At 40.9% G+C, this 22,318-nt stretch overlaps 1 protein-coding gene across 1 annotated transcript in view; it reads left to right on the forward strand.

Annotated features, from left to right (window-relative positions):
* The window catches only part of LOC104411055 (tubulin polyglutamylase TTLL5-like), a gene marked incomplete at its 5' end in the record, with an annotated part of 85,047 nt that overhangs the window by 49,364 nt on the left and 13,365 nt on the right, over positions 1-22,318 (forward strand). The window contains 1 exon segment of the mRNA XM_010021384.1: positions 19,868-20,045. Coding sequence (XP_010019686.1) covers positions 19,868-20,045 — 178 coding nt within the window.

Here is a 22,318-nt window from a genome sequence, read left to right on the forward strand (position 1 = left end):
ATTGATCTTAGGGCAGGTCCACCTGGCCTAAGAACAGAGGGACTGAATGGGCCCATCTTTGAACTGTGCTATTCCTGTGGGTCACAGTGAGGCACTTTGAAATCTCAGAGCTGCATGTTGTGTGTCTTCCCTAACAGAAACACAACAGAATGGTGCTTTGTCAAAATGGAAATCCCCTTTGTAACCCAGGATTATGAAGCACAGGACAGGTTAGCAACTTTTCCTTCATCTGCCTTATGCTCTCCAGGGCTGTCCGGAAGTCGAACTCATTATTTTGGAGGTTTCCAGGTCTGTCCTCTACCTGTTCACTTCGAGAAATGTATTTACAGTGTAGTGTTAGAAAGGAAGTTTGGCTACTTGTGAAAGCAAAGGTTTTAAACAACTGTGTTGAAGACATTGCTGGTGTACAGCTGGGAGAGAGAAGTTGAATTAGGATCATCTTGCTGTCTTAGCAGATCTGTCAGAGGCTGGGAGCAAGGTGTGATCTGAGATCCATGTGGAAAGCCTTTCCAGAAGACAGCCCTCATGTGGGGCAGTCTCTGGACAGCTCTTTGAAGTCAACAGCGAAAAGGCCTGGAGTAAAGCTCAGATGAGTTAAGGGTTTCAGTGACCAAGTACAAATGCCGAAGCAGGAGGCAGCAAAAGGGGCCAAAGGGTTTTCCTTCCTGCTTTGTCTTGGGGCTACCTTCCATTTTGTACAGTGAAATCTCCACCACCAATGCACGTTTGTATTTTCTGCACAGCCTGAGGTCATGCTTTAGCTTGGCTTGCTCAGGATAAACATGCCACTTTTTGGTGGTTTATCCTGTGGTATAATGGGAATTTCCTGCCAAAAGCACAAACCCCTTTTCTGTTCTTGAAAGTGTTAGTCAGCCATTCCTCTGAAGATCCTGCTTTGTCACCTAATTTTCCCCACCTTTCAGACAGGGAAGTTTTGCAGCTGACACAAAAGTTTGTGAATTGTGTGCCGTTGGCTCCATGACAGCCTGTAATTGTCCCGCGCTACTCAGGGCTGCAGGTATCAAGCAGTAGCTGTTTGTGAGCCATGCAAGGCTTCAATGTTTAAGAAAAATCTCTTTGAAAAAGGTGTGTAGGTGTGAGTGGGTGTGTGTATGTGTGTGAAAAAAGCCAGGAAGTATTTTAGCTTTCCTATGCATGTGGTGATCCTCTTCATTAGCTCACAGGTTTTTGAAGTGTATGTATATTATGTAGTGTGAATATGGGCCAGCCATAACTCCACAGTGGAACACCAGCTTTTTGTTTAGGGAATTATGTGAATTATAATAACAAGTAGCATTTGTAGTTAGTAGTACTTTCTTAGTCTTCACCCAACACTGTATACTGTCAGCCAGTGAATAGTTTGATCAAAATGTTCCGGGTAAGAGGACATGGTTGGTAATGAGCAAGAAAGCATTTTGATGACTCAAGAAACATGGTTATTGGATTGTCCAGAACCAGTGATAACTACAAAGATTTTTAAGTGCACTGTTAAAGGTAGACTCTGCAATGTCACATCCTTTATCACAAGCAGTTATTTCTAGGGTTTCATTCTGTAACAATAGTTGAAAGATGGATATTCTCCTAAAAAAAAAAAAAAAAGTGGGGAAAAAAGCTAGGTAGCGCTTAAAGACACTGCAGTTTCCAGGCACTCTCCTGTTGCACTCACTGAACTTTCATGAACATTTCTCATCCAGTTACTGTCCACAGCAAACCAGGTGGGGAAAGGCTAAGGCAGCCTGACTGATCCAAGTCTACTGAAAACAGGCCCTGAGACAACGAGCTTTAGTAAAAGAAATTTCAAAATGAGAGCCTTATCAAAAGCACTGTTCATGTCCCAGCTGCTGGTATCCATGATGGTGCATGGCTTCTTTGGTTGAATTTCAGATTGCATCTGGCTCACTAAATGTCTTCCACTGCCCTTTCTATCCTTCTGCTATCTGGCGCAAGGTGCTCAAATGAAAAGTTAGTGTAAGATAATTGTTGTCTGGCAGTGCTGCACGTGCTGCTTGGCAGCTGTCTGTCAGGGGTGCTTAGCCTGGGCAAGAGTCACACTTTGGAGCAAAAGGGCTGTAGATTATATGGTCTTAACCTTTTGTTTGCATAGAGAATTCTTTCTTTGCTTGTTGCTGGGAAAAAAAAAATCTCTGTAAAGAATGTAGCAAAGTTGAGCTGTGAATGTCTTTAGTGTTGAAAACTGAGTTTTCTTCAAAACTTAGCTCAGAAAACTTTCAGTTTGGTAGACTATGTGAAGAGGAGGAGGAAACCTTAAATCTGGACCATCTGTTTCTTTTTTTGATACTGGGATAAAAATACTGATGAGTAAAGAGGTGTCAGCTTCTCTTCACTTAGCATTTTGAAAAGCTGCAGATGCTGAGACTTGAATTTGAATAAGTTAAGACTTTGGTTCTTGGTGGTGGTGACCGAGTGTACCACAAAGAGGTAACAGTCATACCAATGAAGGCTTGGCATTCCTAGAAACTGTTTGAACTTCCAGATCCGTATCTGTTTTTACAACTAATACAGCATTTTCAGGTATTTTTCTTTCATGAGATTTTAGCTACGGAACAGCATAAATAGGATAATATTCTTTATATTAATCAGGAGTTCAGGTTTGACAGTTCTGTTGGTATTTTATGTTACTGATGATTAAGTATCTAGGATTTATGGCTTCTATCACTTATAAACAATAATTCTGAATTTCAATCGAGAACGTTCTAGTACTCATTAAAGACAATATACTGCTTAGAGTGTAGTGACTTCTACTTCCCATGGCTGTTTCCCAAAAGATGTCAAACTGTGGTGTTAGAAAAGAACTTGAAATAACTTGTTAGAATGTTCTGTTCAATATATTTCTGATCTCAGCTCCACTAGAAGCTTGGGTGTAAGATTCTTTGACAGTCTCATGATGCTAAAGATTTTAGCTTCTCTGTAAATATCTAGTGGATGGTAACTTGAACAATGGTTAAAGGCTTTTCAACTCAGGCAGTCAACATGGCAAAGGGAACACAACCTCACCTGTTGTGAAGAAATCAACAAGAAAAACAGTGTATGTGGAAGTTCTAAGCACAGGTTTTTGAAACTCTCAAAGACAGCCCCAAAGGTGTTTCTTCAGAGACTTTGCTGTTCTTAAAATGAGGTGTGTTGATAAACACATCTCTTTCTGATAAAGAACTGCATGTAGCTCCAGAATATTCTCCAAGGGAGTGAGATCTTGGTGACTACTGACAGCATTTTTCTAGCCTTCTGTTTCAAAATTCCTTAAAAAACCCACAAAAAGTCAAGAAAGTTCAGAGCTTATCCCATATGAACAAAGTTCCAACAAAGGCTGCCTATTAATATTTTTGGAACAGCTGCCATTCACAGCGTTTGGTTTTGAATATTGAGAACTTGTTAATCTTTCTTCAAATTTGAAAACCCTCAAGAAAGAGTTGTGTTTTAATGTGGGATTAATGTAATTAAAAATACAAATGAACAATAACTTTCTCTGTTATCTATTAAAGTTCACAAATATATTATTTTTTTATTTTAATTTGTATAAATAAATGCACATATTATATATTAAATAAAATAATAGTTACTGGTAAAGTAATTTTGAAAGCCCAGTTTTAACAATTGGATTATTCTCTTATATTTCAAGAAACTTGGATCCAATCCATTTTTAGTATTTTAAATATTTTGTCCCATTCGAGACATTATTTGTATAACTGGTTTTTCTTTTTCAAACGTGAGAGTCATGTTTTCATTTGTTTCTGAAATTCCACTTTCCTGCTGCTGATGCTAACCCAAATTATTTAAATATGAAAGTATCCTCTACTATCTGTGCAAAGAGAACAGAAGGTATGCATGAATTTCTAGGTTGTTTTGAGGCATGGATACAGAATATGATTCCTGTAGTGCAGTTGTTTGCTGTATTGGTATTTTCTAAACAGAACAGATTTTTAACATATTATGACCCCTAGAGCATTGCAGAACCTGAGTGTAGACATTAGGCCTGTGTAACTGAGGAGCAGTTCAGTGAAAGGGAAGAGAATTGTGGTGCTGGATATTTGAAATTCTGAAATTATCTGAACTCCTGATACCATGTAACTTCATAGTGTGAAGTGTTCTGTTTGTTGCTACAGAATGTATGGTTGTTTGCATCTTGTTTATCAAAATCTCACTGATGTTTATGGTGTATATTGTTAGATAGCAAAACTAGGTAACAACTTCTCTTGTCATTTATTTTCAGTTTTTTTGTAATGTCTGTTATTTGCCTTTATGGGAGAGCTTGATTACTGTCTTATGCTCCAACTAGTCTCTAGAGAGCCATAAACACAGTACACAACATGAAGGTCAACCTCATTGCAAATGTTACTTTGCTCAGCTCAAGCCATTTGGAGGCCATGTTTGGGCTCTTATTTGTCTCTACTACAGACTCATTTTCTGCTAAATGCACCAGTTTTGGCTTTTTTAAGAAAAGTCAATGCTATGTAGAACGTTTGCTGAAACATCATGAAAGCCATCAAGTATAAAGAAGTGGCATAGAAGGGAGATTTCTTGACCAGACACTGGACACTATTGCTATTGTTCTCTCTTGGTGTGACTTATCTATGCTAGGAGGGGACTCTTGAAAGGGCATTATTCTACTAAGTGGCTGAGATATTTTAGTCTGCCTGTATAAGGGTTTAGCATCTGCAGCTGCATCTTTGATGTGCTCATGCTTAGCATTACATGCAATCACTTGGTGAAATTCCTGAGGTAGTGATTCCATGGTTCCCATCTGTGTTCCTGAGTCTAGGAGCTTCAGGCTAATTATACAATTTTCTCTGTACACTGTAGGAAACAATTCCATTTTGGCTCTAGAAAAAGGGATTGGGTAGGACTGGAATATAGGATTGCATAACTTTTTTTCATCTTTAACCACAAATTCCTATGAAATTCCTATGCAGCATAGACTCTTCTGTCCACGCTGGAGGAAGAAACATCACAAATACGGTGCCTGTTCAAATAAACAGAATCTAAAAGCTCTTTTTTTAGGTGCTGCAGATAAAAACAGTGCTTACAGTCTCTACATCCTAGCCTGCAGCTGTAGGCAGAGGCAGAAATCTCATGTGAAAGGCTTCAAGCTCTTGGCTGCAAATTTCGTGCAACTTGACCATCTTTTGCAGACAGGATCTGACAGAGAGAGATCTTTCAACAAATCCCAAGCAAGTCTGGGAACTGACTTGAAGAGTGTGCCAGCTCCTTGTACTATACAGTGTAATTATCTGAGCATCCTTTTACTCATCTTCCTCTGATGACAGACTTCGTCAGTCATCAGAGTTAGCAGTTTCCTGAAAAAAGAGATTGTTGAGTCAGTTTACTGAGGTAAGTTGTGGTCTTTTCTGTAGTTTCAGAGGTGTAACCACAAATTCTCTGTTCCCTATGCTTAATTGTCTATCAGCTGGCATGCTTTGGTCGGCATGTGCATTGCTGCCTGCTGGGGAGACAACTGAGCGATCTGGGGCTCTCCCTCAATTTTCCACTCCACCACCTGCTTTGGAAGTGGCTGTAGAACTGCCAAACATGCTGAAGTGGTTAAGTGTACCAGCTCCTAAAGAAGCTGAAAGGGAGGAGTTGTTCTTGCCTGATGGGTTTTCAAAGGGAGCTGAGACTTTGAAGTTCTGTTTTAGCAGCTGCCAGTTATGCTGCCTTATTCCTCTGCAGCACTTCTGCCCCCAGCCTTCATATGTTACATTCTTCTTTACAGTGGATGGAGGAAATAACATTAGTTAAACCAAGACTGTGGGCATTAGCAATAGTGTTAGTTTATTATATTTTACCCTTTGAATTGTAGTGCCTTGTGGCACATGTCAGTGAAGCACCTCTCACTTGTTTAGGCCAATTGGAGTAATAAATTCATTTCACTTCAGTTTTCTTTGCCTTTCTAGTTACTGCTTCCTCACCTCTCTTCTGCTTTAAGTCCTTTCCCAAAATAATCATAGTAATTTTGATCTTTTGTTCTGTAATGGGCACATAAAATAGGCAAAGATGTACATTCATGATGCCCCAGAACTCATTGCTGAGACTAAAAGGGACCAGATGATCTTTCCAATAAGGAAAGAGACACAGAAGTGTGGTGGCTAAACTAAAGCTTCATGTAAAGCCTCTGTTAAAGCAGGAACAGATAACCACTCACTGCTGTTTCTGCTGGAGGCAGTTAACCGGGAGTTCTACTTAACTCACTTAACTCTTCTTTGCCAAAACCAAGATGCTGTAACTCAGTTTATTCCACTGAATATTGAACTTCTTTATGATAATGCGACCTCCTCTGTGATTTTTCTTATTGAAACATTGGGTAACTGGACATGCTGCAGGCTGAGCTCTGTTTTCAGGCAAAGAGGCAGACAGATCATAATAGGAGGTGGGACGATAGTAGGAGTGGAATGGTGACAGTGTTCTGACTAGCCTAAAAGAAAAGACCGGCAAGGAGGCAAAACTCATCATAAACTGGAATAGTCTATTCTGGCAAGGCAATATGCTTCTGTGGTATTAATCCTAGGAGGAAAAAGTGACAAAAAATAAAAAACTGGGGAGATTCTTGCTCTGCAGTATTTGAAAAGCTTTGCTTTTTCAGGTGTGGCTTTATAAAAATAAGTCTTTCCACTCTTTTCTTGCAGTTCTTTACAATTCACTCTTGGTATGTCATCAACTGTTTCTGGAGGCAATAGAGGGGAGTAGATGCATAGGAAGTTTTGGGAAGCAGGTGCACTGTTTTTGTTGGGTTTTCTTGTTTGCTTTGGTTTGAGGTTTTGGGGTTTTTTGCGGGGACGTTTGGTTTTGTGTGGTGTTGGTTTATTTTTTGTTGGATTTTTTTCCCCCCAGTGCTGGCTATAGATCATGCTAAAATATTTTCTCTTTCTGTATTAAATACTGGTAACATGTAATTCAAAGCTGAACCTGCCATTCTGTTCTGAAGTTGGGGGGGGGGGGGGTTCTGCATTTTAGCTTTTAATAAAATACGCAACAAGTTTGTTTGCAAAATACTTTGTGGATTTTTCGGGCAGAATTCTGTTCTGAATAGTAGTTTTTGCAAGTAGGGTATCTCTGGAGGTTTCTTAGAAGGAACACTACAGACCTGGAAAACTTCTGTCAGTTTTAGCTTGAGAAGAACTTTGCTAGGAATTTGTGCTGCCTTGGTTGAAAAGCACTTCCAGAAAGTATCTTCCATTATGTCTAAGAAGTTGGGTAACCAGTGGAGTAAGGGAAAAACAGCACTTACCTTTTACAGTACAAATACAGCATTGTGTGGCCATTGTGAGGCTTGCAGGAATTCCAAAAAAGCTCGCTGTAAACAGTTAGCACCACAACCCTGGGATTGCTTTGGTGCCAGTGCGCCATGCTGCTTGTAGGATGGCTGAAAGTCTGTATGTCATGGTTTGCGTGTATTATCTATCTGTGGTCTCTGTATAAGTAGGGGGTTTTTATCCCTGCAATGTGTGTAATAGGATGCTCTCATCTATCCAATATGTATGATTACTGCAGCTTCTGCAATAGAAAATAACTCATGCTAGTATTCTTTCTGTGGATCTGAGCATATTCCACAGTTCTCACTCTCCCCCCAATTATATTTTATGTAATTGCTTTGTTATAAATTTTAGCTGACACAGACACAATCATTTCTTCCTATTCTTTCTCCAACCCATTGTTAAATGTTCCGGGAGCCACAGCAGGTGAGTTGATTTGTGCAGGAGGTGGACGTAAGAAATTTTTTCTCAACTCCAACATAACAGAACTGCAAAAGGGACCTGAAGAGGGAGAACATTCTGTTTAACAGGTGGGAAATCACTCTCAAATCCAGTCTATTTCTTGTCATACCTTTTTACCTTATCTAAATCCGCTGGAGGGACAAGGAAAGCAGAAACTACATACAGAATCAAGTTTAGAACATGGGGAAGAGAAGAATGCTAGAGATGCTTCTTTGGCCAGCATACAAGTGCCATTGTGCTTAGGGAACTGTCTAAGTCTGTTTTCTTTTTACTGGGAAGCTCCTTTAGCTTCATTACATTGAAGCTAGGTTGATAAATTTCAGTTGTTTTAAGGGAAAAGGTCTCTTTGAGGACCTTTACTCTGCCGTTGTAGCAATGCTTGAAGAGTTATCCAAAACCAAGAGACTATTAACCACAAGCATACAGCCTCACAGCAAGGACTCAGAGAAGTGACCTTTAGTTCTTGTTTTATATTTTTTTTTTCTTATTTTGCTGTATTTCAGGAACTAGATGGTATACAGCTTTAGTTGTGTTACTGAATGGCAGCAGCAGATGCATATTGGTGCCATGCTGCTGCTCTCTTACCTGGAGCATTTCTTCTAATATGACTGTTGTCCAGCTAGCTTTCCAGTGACACTTTCCACATTCCCTGAATAGATGAACTTGTACATCTTTGTTCTGGAAGTGCATAACAGATTCTGGCCTTCCCTTTAGGTATATAGATTATAAATGTAGAAGTGTTGCTACTTTTGTGAGGTTCTATTATCTGGCTATAATTCTTGAACTTGAAATTTATAGCCATGATATTAGGGAACTGTATACTTCAGTATACTTCATCCCTATAGGCAGACCATCTAAGCTGTCAGATTTATTAAGTCTCCTCTGAGAGACACTCCATCAGAGTATCTTCATCTACAACATACCAAATAATAATCCAGGTGTACTGGATATCCAGCAAAGTGAATTGCTTTAATGAACTTCAGTGCAAACTTTGTGGAATTGGGAACTTTGCGGCTTGTCGTGTTCTTTAGAGGTTTCTTTGTGTACTTGATATTTAATATTTAGACAACAAAATACCAGAAGTTAGGAGCATGAGTCATACAGCACAATTCAAAAAGTCATTTGGGCCTCAAGTGGTATGAGATCTGAACAGTACAACCTTGGAGGAATATAAGGCACTGTATTGTAACATCATCCTATGCTGTATCTTTTGAGAGGCTGATGGTGGCAGGGGCAGAGTGCCCTGACTGTTCTCTCCCATGTTAGAAGCCTTGACCCTACAAAACTCAACAGCCTGGGTTTTGTTTGTTTGTTTATTCTTAAGTGTTCCAGATTTCACCAGTTTAGCCCAACTGTAACTTTTCACTTGCCTCCCGAGACTTGAAAAAGGGGCCTGAGCTGCTTGCTTCATTCCCCATTCTCTTATTCAGTTGGGATCTTGCAGCTGCTTCTTGAGCATATATAGCAAAGAGCACCACACTCTGGGAAAGGCTACACAGGAAGAAACTTAATGGAAAATATTGAGGAAAAAATGTGTTTGATGGACTTTTAATATAAAAAGGGGAAAAATAAAAGAAAAGGGGGAGGGGGAGATTTATTCACTGTAATAGGAACCAAATGTTGGCTGGGACAGCAGCTACACTCTCACTCTTCCCCTGTAAACTGTGTGAGCGGCTTTTCAAAAGAGGCATTACAGGGTGCAGGGCTACTTACTGGTCCTGACTTAACCCTTGCCTCTCTGGAGAAAGGTAGGGAATATGTGTTTCATGGGGAGATGAGTGACTTTAATTACAGACCCAGTCATAAGCATATTCTAGACAGTGGTGCCCATTTACTGTTTTCATCCTCACGTGCTACGGCTGCTGTCCACCCATGAAATGCAAAATCTGCTTGCATAAAGCATACACACAAATGTATAGCTAGGAATAAATAAAGTCCATCAGTCTTTTCCAGTTTGGTTTTCAGTAGACTTGCCTATATTGATAAAGAAAAAGTAAAAGAATGTATGTCCAAGTCATGTTTTGTTTTGATCCACTTTATCCATGCTAGAATTTTACAGTGGAACCTTTCTAACAAGGAATACCTTTCCCATCTTTGTAAGTGGTGCAGTGCTGCATCTAAGTTTCTGTTACTATGAATCCTGTGGAGTGTATATAGTCACCTCAGAAACTCTGTCTGGATTAGGATGAGTGATCAAATCTAAGGCGGCACATAACACATCTAAGAATGAATGACTTAAAGTGGAGCTAGACAGTAGTACAGTGAGGTAACTTTGTTCAAGAGTCTACCTGCTCTGTCTGAACTTCATTAATTAATACTTTAAATCTGGGGGCAGACAAGGGATGACATGACACAGTTCAGGCAATTGCACATCAGATTTAAGCAGGTAATCTTCCCCAAAACTTCCTTATGAGAGCAAAATGATACCAGGTTTCTGTGTTAGTCCTACTATATGTATGTCTTGCTGTTACAATGTTTTTGAAGGGTCTGACTGTGTTTGCAGTTGTGGAAGTATATGGAAGAAATGTGAAGCCAGAACCACCTTCTACTCAGTAAAGTTCACCCCTATGTTTGCACTAACTTAGGGTAGAAAGGCTATGTGATTTTGTTAATCTAGATCACATGGAGAAGATATGCTCAGTTGCTTCTCCAGTGACCTGATGAACTACAATAGGATGAAAGCATTGACCTTTGTAGCCAACTGGCTGTTAGCTTTCTTCTTCTTCTTGATTTAACCTTTCTGCTAGTGAATTTCAAAGCTGCCATGTGTAAATAGAAATAAAAAATACAGTGTTGTTTACCTGCCAAGTATTCCCCAGTTCAGAGAGACTGACAGTATTTTCTAACTGGCATGGAGTCAAGGATGCTACCAGAGGCCCGACAAAAATTGGCTCCACCGAAGGGTAAATATTTCATTTGCTAAGACTGGCATGTTTAGTGCTCCTGAAAGTAGGAGGTTGATAATACCTGCTAAATCCAGGAATAATTGAGGTAGATCAGGTCTTGCCTGCAGAGGTTTTCCAGTGCTCTGTCATTTCACTCTGGCCTTCCCTTGGTAGAAGCCATTCTGATGCACCTCATTTCTAGCCTGCTACACTCATGATCTTGCCTGTATATGGAGACTTAATTCCTGATTTGCAGTGGAACTGAGTAGGCACTACGTTGCCTTTGCTGTAAGAAAATATTTTTGCTCTAAACACCAGGTTTCTGAATGGCAGGACTAATCTTTAGAAGCAGGAAATAAATTATACAGCAGCATGTACTAGAAAAGAAGGAAGCCCATTAACTTTTATATTACTTGTAGAATAAAGTGAAGGAGCAAGAAAGCAGGGATCTTTCCCTTTATAGCTGTTGTGCTTGCACATCTGGAATAATGTGCTCAGTTTTGAGCACTTGCCTAGCCCCAAATACCAATAAAGTGGAAAATGTTCAGTGAAAAGCAAAATACAATCAAAGGCCAGAAGGGACTAAGATGAGGAAAAAGATGAAGGGAGTTAAGTGTGCCAAGACTGGCTAAGCTCGAAAGAGGCATAGCTCTAGTAGTGAAGCTTATGCAATAAAACAGAGAAAATAGAAGTTTAATTGGGAATCTCAGGGGAAAATACTAGATGCTGAATGTGTACCTGCCTGAGGAGTTGTGCAGCTGAAACTGTGACACATGGACTCCTCCAGCCACTGACACATGCCGCTAATCCTGTACCACAAGGAGATGAGTTGGATGCTTTGCTCACATCTTTGTTTTTGAATAAAATTCTTGTAACAACATCAACTCTCGGCTGAAAGGGGAAATTCTGAGAATAGCAGAGGGGGACTCCTGACATTTGCTAGTAATTATGCACATTAAAATGTCCTGGGATGCTTGAACTGTGCCTCTGGTAGCTATTACAGTTAACCTGTGAATGGATCTGGAAATTGTAGTTAAATCCACAGAACTTTTCATGTTCTTTGCTTAAGCCACCTCAGTCCCAAAGCTTTTCACATGTACACCTTCTGTTGTTTTATGGCACAAAGATACTGATGGTAAGAGCCTCTTGTGTAGGTAGAAGCAGCTTGAGCTGCTGGCAAAGTGGGGAGCTGAAGAACTAAGGCTGAAACTATTACAGGATGCCTGTGTCTGTGCCTCATTACTAAGAAGGGAAAGTTTGATTGATGGTCTTGGACAGAAACTCTCCCACATCTCTGCAGCACCTTCACCATGAGGGATTGTATTTGTCACTTTGAACTGGATGTGAACCCAAAATGCAGTTCCACACGTTTATTGTGCCAATGCAGCCTTGACAGGCTGCTTATTAACTTTAGAAGCTTTTCCATGGCTTCTCTTGCAAGGCTCAAAAGCAGACTGCAGGCCAGGTGATGGCATCCTTGTTTTACACAGGCCACCTGCTTTCTCCTCCTTCCCTGTCTCCAAGTACCTGCACTGCGGTGAGTTCTGGACAGCTCCCTGTGCCTCAGAAGATCTCGAGAGTCCCACGCTGAGCTCTTTGAGAAATATTAAAAATGCTTTGTTCACCTGTGGGTTTTTGGAAAGCTCCCTTTTGTTACCTTTGTAACATTGCTGCTGCAGCATATTTTAGGGGCTTGCATGGTCCAGCAATCAGAGCTACGGACCATGCTAAAATGTAGACTCTTGCTATCTAAACTGCACTAAAGTGACTCTTTCATAGACACTCCTGATAACAGCAGAGGCCAGGAGCAAACCATTCTCAAAGTCTTGTTGCCTCTGTTTTTCAATTTTTAGTTTATTGCTTTTGAAGCTGAGGGGAGGGAAGGAGGGAGAAAACACAAAGAAACGCCCTGAGGCAAGTAGCACTGTGAGAGGCCCAACAGTCCTGCATCCCAGCCAGGCCCCCAGTGTCCTGGGCTTTGTCCCACTATGTTTATCATTGCTTCATAGCCAATCTAGGGCCTATTGTTAGGGATGGAAGAAGTGTATAGTGTGCCAAAGAAAATGTTCTGTGTTTTTCTGAGTGCCTGAACATAAGTCAGCAGGATGCTGGGAGCTGCCACACTAGTCAGAATCATTAGTTACTATGCCAACTACTTTCTAGCAGCTGGTGTTCATGAAGGCTTTGTACTAGAAGCTTCCTGGACTTGTCATACCACCTGAATGCCCTGTGGGAAAGAAACTGCTGTCCAAGGTTGTCTTGCATTCTGTGGCAGGGTGGGAGCACTAATTTATAAATGCACTCTGCTCCCTTGTTGCCAGCAATGGCCCTTGTTCATCCTTAGCTCCAGCCTTTACAGGAAAGAATGCAAAATAATTTCATTGTCAGCTTGTTTCCTTTTATAAAAGAGGATAATTCTTTTCTCAGTTTGCTAGGCCTCCAGTTATACTGACTCCTACTCTGATCCTATCAGTTCTCACAAAGTAAGTAAGGTTAAATATAGAGGAATATTCTTCAAGAATGCTAAGCTTCTTTTTCACAAGTGATGTGAAGCTAGTTTGCGTTGCTTTTCAATGGGTTGTAGGCACTTTTCAAATGTTTCAGAAGTGCTTACTTAGTCAGTGATACATGGGAAGCACAAGTATTGGCATTGTTGCTTGCCACACAGGAGTTGGTATCAAACAAGTGCTCAGCTGTTCCATTGGAAGAAGGCTTCAGTTGAAATGTAAATGAAAGCCCCATGTGTAATATTTATGATACTTAAAAATCCTTAAATGCTTGGGGTTTGTTTTGTTTTTAAACATTCGAAGCTTTCAACCCAATTTATATCCAAACTATGCAGTAAGAAATTAGACTACTCTGGCATTCTCTTCCCCTCCCCTGATTATTTCCTTGTAGTTTCACTTTAGTAAATATTTTTCTTTGTGCTGTCCTCTGCTGTCTTTTATTGTGCAGTATTACCCATCCCAGCAGTGGTGGTGGTATAGTAGATCCTGCTTTGTCAGATGTTTGAATGAGTTAATTAGGAACTGTGGATGCTAGGAGAAGCATGGGCTATCATTAGTAGTTACTGGTGTCATTCTTTTAGTGTGGACTTGCTGTATGTCACATAGTTCTTTGTAACCATGATCTTCTTAGTAAGTGTTGTTCTGTGGTCATGTCTTGTCTGCAGCTTCAGTGCTTGGTATTCCCTCCAAATCTTTTTGAAGTGGGAACAGAAGCCATCTCTCTATTTTCTTTTAAGAGCTGATAACAATATCCTTTCTGTATGAAGGCTGGATTTCACTGAGGCTTTTTTTCTGTAATCAATGAACAAATGTAGTAGCATTTTATGAGTATTTTAGTACACTAGCATTAAGTCTCAGGACAGGTGTAGGTAGTTGATTGCATAGGAGTTGCTTACACTGGAAAAAAGAACTAGAGCAGAAAGGGAATTTGGAACCAGAAAATCTGGAGATGAGTGCATGGTGTTCTAGCACTTTTAGGTTGAGTTGTAATCATAATAGCATGGAGATCTGTTGAAACTGGTGTCCCAGGCAAACCTGTATCTTTTGTGATGCAAAAGCTGCAGCAGAGAGGTCTTATACTGTCAGCAAAGAGAAAGAGGGAATTTTGGCCCAGGCTTTATGAAAACTACAGTTGAAAGAAAGGAACACAGCGGGTTTCTTGCCAAAAATGCTGAGTAGCTCTGAGAGCTGCTGGAAGGACAGAATCTTGCTTACAAACGATGGGCCATAATGCCAAGCCTGAGATTTCCTGTACATAGCAAAGATCTGAATCCTGGCCAGGTCTCTAAACTAAGCAACTCATAAATAATCCTGAGCAAGCTGTGAGAAGATTGCTCACAACCAGCCTGGCTGACAGAATGAAACCCAATCACTTCTGGTGGCACAGGCAGGAATTCGTATTTTCCATTTGCATGTGTGTGCATCTATGTCTATATCTGTTATGCATCTGTGGCTGTATCTGTTGTCTGTACATGTGAGCAAATGAATATTCAGTCAGTCACGCATGTTCAAGCAATAATCCTGAATTGAAAACAAGCAGGCCTGTGAGAACTGACTCAATGATCCTCATTTCCACTGTGGGTGTGGGTTTTTTTCTGGTTATTTTTGGCTTTGCTGAAAACAACGTGAGTTGTGAGAAACCTTTTCTTTCAGTTTGGAGTATTTATATATTCTGTCTACCATATGAACTCTACAGTATCTATTAAGATGTGAGGTCCTCTACAGCTCTTTTCCAGCCTTCAATACTGTGCTGACTCTGTTGCCAAATTCCCTAAGTAAAAAAACTAACTTCAAGAAGGGTGCAAATGTGCTGTCATGCTTCGATAGATCATCTGACAGGCAAAGACAGACTGGGAGCTGCACTGTGATGCATTCCTGTGAGCATGGCAAATAGGCTAAAAGCTGGAGCATGTCTCTGGCAGCAGCTTATTGAGTCTAAGATCCTAAGCCCTGTTTTCCTGTACCACAGCAAGCTTTGCCTTAGATGTAATATCAGCAATTTGATAATACGTTACATGCGGACTTTCCCAAACTGCAGCTGAAACATCTCTCCATGAAGGTGATCTGAAGACTTGCAAATATGCAGACATTCTGCTGTCAAATATTTAATGCTTATATTATAAAAGGTCAAAGTTATGTATAACGAATTTATATTGATTTCCAACTATAAAGAAGCAAGCCACATGAAAACCAGCAGAAGCGTATTCAATCCAGAAGGATTCTACTCAGGCAAGCAAGAGTGTTTTCAATAAAGAATCTAGAAAAAAGTGCTGTTGTGCTGCATCATGTGGAGAAGGTGGTATTGGAACTGCAGGGAGTTGTACACAAGACTGTTCATGCTGCAAGAAAATGTTAGCCAAAGATTTGTGGTTTTGTTTGATTTTTTTTGTCTTTGGTTTGGTTTTGGTTTTGGGGTTTTTTTTTGTGTGTGTTTTGGTGTTTTGTGTGTGTGTGTGTTTTGGGTTTTTTGTTTTTGTTTTGTTTTGATTTTTTAATTTAGTTCTTCCTAAAGATCAGAAGCATAGTTTCAACGGTGATTTCCTGGGTAGTTTATATGGGTGATATATCCTAAAGAATTTATTTTGGGCTATAGATCATATATTGATTGAAATGGGTTAGAAACCCATTGAAAGCATTTGAGAGTTCACTGAAGCAGACAAAAGTTGAAGGCAGCAATCCCAGTCCATTTTAAAAATTAGACCATCATTCTTCAGTATTTGTATTTCCATAATAAATCCTTTGCTAGATACGTCAAACAAAATATATAAGAATCAAGGAAATTATACTAAAGTTCTGCCATTCATTTAGTGGCCCTCACAGTACTACGGCCTGCAGTCACTGCACATCATCTCTGTGGCACAAAGCCAGTTTGACTATCAGCAGATCCAGCTTTAGCAGAGTTTTATCTCCATTTCATCTTGACTTATGTTTTAGAGCAATTCACTCGATCTTTAGCTTCCCAAGCTTTCTTTTGGATCAAAAGATAAATTTTATGTATTACAGGTTCTGAGCTGGAGGTAGATATGAGAGAAGTTGGTACAGACATTAGTTTCTAGATCAAGCATATAACTTGAATACCTAAAGAGTGCTTAATTGAATTCTCTAACTTTTGATTGAGTCCTGAAACAGGTTTAGTTTCAGACCCCTGATACATATACATGACTGGTTGCATTTTCACAGACCAGATGGACTACCTGGTTTAATGTCCTGCTCAGACAATAGCCCATGGAAGATTTTGTGGGAAGAGCATTAGGTGATGTTATGGAATGGTGATACTTCGCCAGTACTCTCTGTGACTTTGTAATCAGTGATTTTCTGGCCAGGAGATGGTATCTTTGTATATAAATAGTCAGTGGCTCTTGCTTCTGTGAGTTTCTCTAGTAATTTCTGAACCCCTGTAAATTTTTTATTTATTTTAAGATAAATCCTTAACTTCCTGTAGTAAGAAGGCATCCACAGTTTAATTACGTGTTGTGAGAAAAACTACTTCTTTTTGTTTGTTTTAACCTGCCCACCTGATGACTTCATTTGGGTTTTCCTATGTCTTGTGTCATGAGAAGTGAGTAATTGTTCCCTGTTCTCCTTCTTCCTGAAGCTCATGATTTTATAGGTATTTTTCGTATTTCCTTTCAGTTGTCCCTTTTCCAAGCTGAAGAGTCCTTGTTTATTTAGTCATTGCTCAATATATAAGCTGTTCCATACCTTTGATCATCTCTACAGCATTTCTTTGGATTTCTTCCAGTTCTACTGTATGCTTTGTGAGAAGAGAGGAGGGACAGGGGTTAGAACTATCCTCAGTGTGCAAGAGGTGATGCAATTTTGGCTTATATGGTAGCATAGAAGTGTTCTCGGTTTTGTTCCCTGTGCCTTTCTTAATAATTCCTAACACTGACTTTGCTTTTTGAGAGTATTTTAGTGATGTTTTCATAGAAAAATCTATTATAGCTGTAGTTAGAAGGTCTCCTTCCTGAACAGAAATAACTAGTTCAAAGTCCATCCTTATGTAGAACCAAGATTGTGTTTCCTGCGTACATGACTTCGTAGTTATTAAATTGAATGTCATCTACCAATTTAATCTCTGATGATTCAGTAATGTTTGGTTTTTTTCACACTTCACAGTGACGTTCAGCTTTTCAACAGCAAACTTTTTTTATTTCACTCTTTTTCTCCCCCTCCTCTCCTCCCCCAGATCACTTATAAATGTTTTGAACAGCAGAGACCATAGCTCAGATTCTTGTGGGACCCCAGTGGTAATCTCCTTCCATTGTGGAAACTGCCCATTTATTGTAGCTCTGGTTTCATTTGGTTTAACCAGTTATGAAATCCGTAAGAGGTAACCCCTTTATCTTACATTGGCTTACTTTATTTAGAAGCATTTTGAATGAACTTACCAAATTTTACCAACTGAGAAATTGATGGTGTGAAAGTCAGTCCAGGCAAATAGACAAATACGATTGTTATTTAGTTCAAAACAGAGGTATTGAAGATCATAATCTTTCAGTAGTATTGATGAGGAATTAATCAGGCTGTTTACTGAGCACTAATTTGACTTTGATGGAGATGATGAATGCTTTTCACCGTTGTGTCTGGTGTTTGTTTCAAGAGCTGGTCTGCAGGATAACTTGACTTCATGGAGATGGAGGGAATGAACATAACTGAGATTCCAGCTGCTTCACACAGGGGAAAAGTCCAATAAGCTTTAACATCAGAATGAATGGTGGAGTCTGTATCTATGCAGTGGAAGGACTAGATATGGGATGGGAGTTTAGTCCAGGTGACAGGAACCTGCTGATAATCCATGTGGTGAACTGGTGGGATTGGAGAGGAGACAACTGGGGATCGTTTCAAAGATTCCCTGTGCCTTGTCCTCCTTTTAAGTTATGCTTTTTGTGGCATCCTGTGCCCAGGGGACAGTGCTGGGAGGCCAGCAGCGCACACACATATTCATGGATCCAGAGCTCAGCAACTGCAGGTAAAACCACAGTAGTTGAGGATCATCACCCTATTTCTGGGGCAGAAGGGGGAAGGCAAATTCAGAAGTGGGAGGCAGCTCTCTCAAGATTAAGCACAGAGGCAGATTTGGACCTATATAATTTGGGTTTCAGGGCCTGTGTACTCTCTGCAACATTACAGTTGTCACTTTTCTAACCACTAGTGAAAGGAAAAGAACTAAGACTGAGAATCTTGTAGCAAAAGGGAACAGGGAGTGAGAGTCATTTATCCAGTGTTGTACTGGGATACAGTGGGGAAGCAGAGGACTGAGGATGCAGAGTGGACATGTTGGCAGCTGAACTCTTTTTCCACTGGCTTGTCGTAGTACTCTGTTGCTGAGGAGCTGAGCGTGGAGAGTGACCCTTTAGTGTTTGGAGTCCCTGTCCTCAATTTGCTTTGAAAGAGATGCATTAGGTTATTTTTGAGGGCGAGTATGTAAGGCTGGTATTTGCTTCTGGTGTTGTTTAAAACATCCTTCTGAACATTTTAAGGGTTTGCTGTGATGATGAAGCTTGTGGGGGAAGGTGCAACACATTAGAGGGAAGCTGTGGCATGTTCCAAGAATCTAGGTTGTGAGTTTTGATAGGGTCCTGAAGGAAGGAGACTGTAGTTAAGTCCCTTGCGAAAACCATGGCTTACATTCCAAAGAGTGGCATGAAAGACACCAAATATCTTTTACATCCCGGTTACTTATGACATGCACAGGAAATACAGGGGAAGTCTAACACTGAAATCCAAAAGAAACATTTGAAAAGAGTGGCTGAAATATGACAGCGATCAGCAGAAACTTGGGAAGCTCAGGCATTGAGGCTTGAAGGTTTTATTAGCCAGGGTGTCAGGATTCAGTGGGTCTGTGGCATCTGTCTTGTGAGCACAGGATGTGTGAGTTGCTGGGCCATGGTAGCCTTCTCAGGGTACCTTGTGGTCCTGTCAGTCTGCCATCTGCTCTCTGCAAAGCCCCTCAGCCTTGTGGAGAAGTGTGCTGGTGCTGCCTTCTTGACAGGGCTTACAAACTTCAAAGCAAGCCAGTGAGCTCCTGTTGGTACTTATCACTTTGCAGGCCACAGCTGAACTCCCACTGTATAAGCCTGGGTTGTAAGAGCTCCTTCCTCTTTGCAGGAGGCCTTTTGTATCTTGGAAAAGACTTGTGTTGCTCTGATGATAAAAGAAATGAGCCTGTCTTCAGACCCCTCAAGTCTTTTGGGTTGTAACTGTATGAAGTCAGTATGTGCCCTAGTTGCAACCTCACCCTACCAGTCATTTATCCTCTCTGTGGATATTGTACTGCATGTCTGTCTTCTATTCCACTTCTACTGCAGCATGTATGTGCTTGGTGTAAGCTTTATGTTAGTGTATTAACAAAACACATTAACAAAAATATTTACAAATCCAAATAAATAATTATCTCGTTAGTGGTGGGAATCCTTAGATCTTTTCCTACTGCAGCTCTGTCTCTCTTCAATGCTAATCAGCCACAGACATGCTCCAGTTCAGAGTTTTTCTTCTCTTTTCCTTTGTTCTCCTCAAGCATGTTGTTATGGCTAGTAATATAGTCCCAGCCTGGAATTCAAGAAACTCCTTAGCAAGATGGCAGTTGGCACATGGCACCTCTAGCAGGTGTTGTGCTTGCTGGAGCCACTTAATACAATTTCCTAGCTGGCTAAGTATTAAGAGATTTTCAGGAAGCAGCACTGCCTTGTAAGCACGAGTCCTTGTATGCAGAGTGGTGATAGAGTGATAGCTCTTCTTTTCTCAGGGCTCCAGAGAATCATCGTTTTGTCTGGGAAGGAGAGATGGAGAACAGTGTCTACAACAAGGTGACACGGAATCCGCTGGCACATCCAACCTATCAGCTCAGTTTTGCTCTGCAACAACTTCAGGAACTTAAACTTCAGTCACGACAGCTGTTGGAGCAAAGTCAGGCCCGGCACCAGGTAATTAAGAAAAAGATCCTGACTGGGATGTAGCAGTGCTGACTCAGATGTGCAGAGTTACAGCCTTAGATGTGCAGAACCAACCCAGAGCCAGTGCATACGGCACAGCTTTTGTGAAGAAGTAGCTCTTTGAGTGGGTTGCAATAAAACTTGTATTATCTGCACTGATTTTGATAACATTTTTATGCTTTAATTCCCAGTGGCTTCTTCCACTGCATTGGCATCCTCCTTCATTTGGCTACTGACATGCTGCTTACTTTACTACACCAGTTCAGGGCATCCCCTTATAGTTCCTCAGCCTTAGAACTGTAGTCTCGATAGTTCTTTGTCACTTAATCTCATCACTGATGATACGTTCCTGCTTTGACCCAAGTTCTTTTTGGGAAGTGCTTAAGACTGGGTAACTGTTGTATTTCTCTGTTTCTAAATATAGGGTCTTGAAATTGTGTTGGCAGCTGTGTCCTGTGTCAAACAGACCCCATCAAGGCTTCATCTTGATTAAATTATCCTCCTCCTGAATGTCTTCTTATATGATTTGATTCAGTTATCAAAAGAGCAGTTATCAAAGGCGGAGTATGCTAAGGGGACTCAAAAAGTATTTAAAAGAATCTTCATTCTATTTAAGAATTGTATTAATTTCTTTTAAGAACCTTCGCTGTGCAGGAGGCATAGCCATTGACCCTGATGCCAGATGCAAGTTTTCTCTGCAACGCTGAAAATTTTTAGGCCTCCTACACATTTTGTTATTACTACATTTAACATCTCCTTTTGCTTCTTTGCATGGAACTGTCTGAAGGATACATGACTCCTTTGTTACAATTGCAAGGATAAAAGATGGGCTAAATGTCCAAGAACTGGAGGAAATGCGAAAAAGATTTTGTATTATTCCTGTTATGAATGACACCTAGATGCCAAGAGTGGACCACTGTGTTTGGAACAGCATTTCCATCCTGTCTGGGGAAGTTTCCAAGGTTACAATGAGATCATTGATGCAATTGTTACCTTTCTTTGTTATTATGGAGAGAGATGTGTGTTCTTTCTTCTGAGTGATGTCCAAAAGGCTTTCCTGTTAAAGGAGAGGAAGTCTTTGAGTGAACAAACCTTCACTCAAAAAAGATTGGTCTCCATTAGGAAGGAGCTATTTGCTGGGCAGTCTGGCAGGGCTGGACTCCAACAAAACCAGAACAGAGCTAACATGTGGAGGTCTGAACACCCACTCTCCCTCCTGTGAAGAGAATGAGTCACTAGTCAGGGTCTTTGAGAATAGGTTATAGGCAGATTGCCCTCATACTTTTCTGGGAGCGTCTTGGAAGAGGCCCTTCGACATTTACTCTTTGCACTCCTCCTTTCAAGCCTTCACTTAGCCATGCAGATTCCATCCCCAGATTCCCTCACCTACAGTCATCTTGCTCCCCCTCTGAGCAGAAGGTCTTCCTTTCATCTCTATCCAAGGGGCTCTGGGTGGGCAGCTGTGGGTGCTTATGAGTTCAGGAAAGGGCTGTAAGCTGGCTTGTGCCTGTGAGGAGGCTGGAACTGGCCACAGGGCCTGGCTGAGCCCTCTTCTAATTGCTGACATTGAGCTGATGTTATTCTTGGCCTGGGGCAGAGCCATTACTCAGGAGTTTCTGTTAAAATGATTCTTTGTTAAACCTCCTCTCACCCCCACAACATCCCTCTCCTTTCTTTCCCTCCCTTCTCTTTCGGAGCCAAGCACTTTGGAGTTGCAGTATTGAGGCCATTGCCGCAGGGCTCAGGCTGCACTGAAGTTGCCATTAATGAAGAAAGGTATTTGCTGAAAATGAGGAGTTTCAGACTTTCTGAAGTGAAAAAATTCTTAATAAAATGATTGTCCCTTGGAAGTAGCCAAGAGACTTCTTCTCTCAGCCAGACCTCCCCTTCCAGTCACAGTTGCACCGATCCTCTGATGCCTCTCCCAGTCACTGCACTGCCCTCATCTTTATCTGTCTGTCCCCTGCTCCCTCTCTAGTTTTCTGTGACTGACCTCTTCCTCCTGCTGGTTAGCTTCTCAGATGTCAGTCCTTTGACTTGACCTTTCCCAAGGACTGCTTTTCTGTTGCTGCTGCTGCTTACATGCTTCCTGCCCTACATCTCCTTCCCACTCACGCTGCTTTGACTTCTGCCTCACCTTTTCCTGCTGGCCATCATTTGTCCTCTTTTTTAGCCACAGCTGATGTAGTTTATCCTGGCCTTCATGGCTTTACTACATTTCCTAGTCAGTGTCACCTAAGCCACCGATCTCCTGTTGCCTGCTC

This window comes from Nestor notabilis, unplaced genomic scaffold (genome assembly GCF_000696875.1).
Source record: "Nestor notabilis isolate BGI_N333 unplaced genomic scaffold, ASM69687v1 scaffold11139, whole genome shotgun sequence".
Lineage (NCBI taxonomy): Eukaryota > Metazoa > Chordata > Aves > Psittaciformes > Psittacidae > Nestor > Nestor notabilis.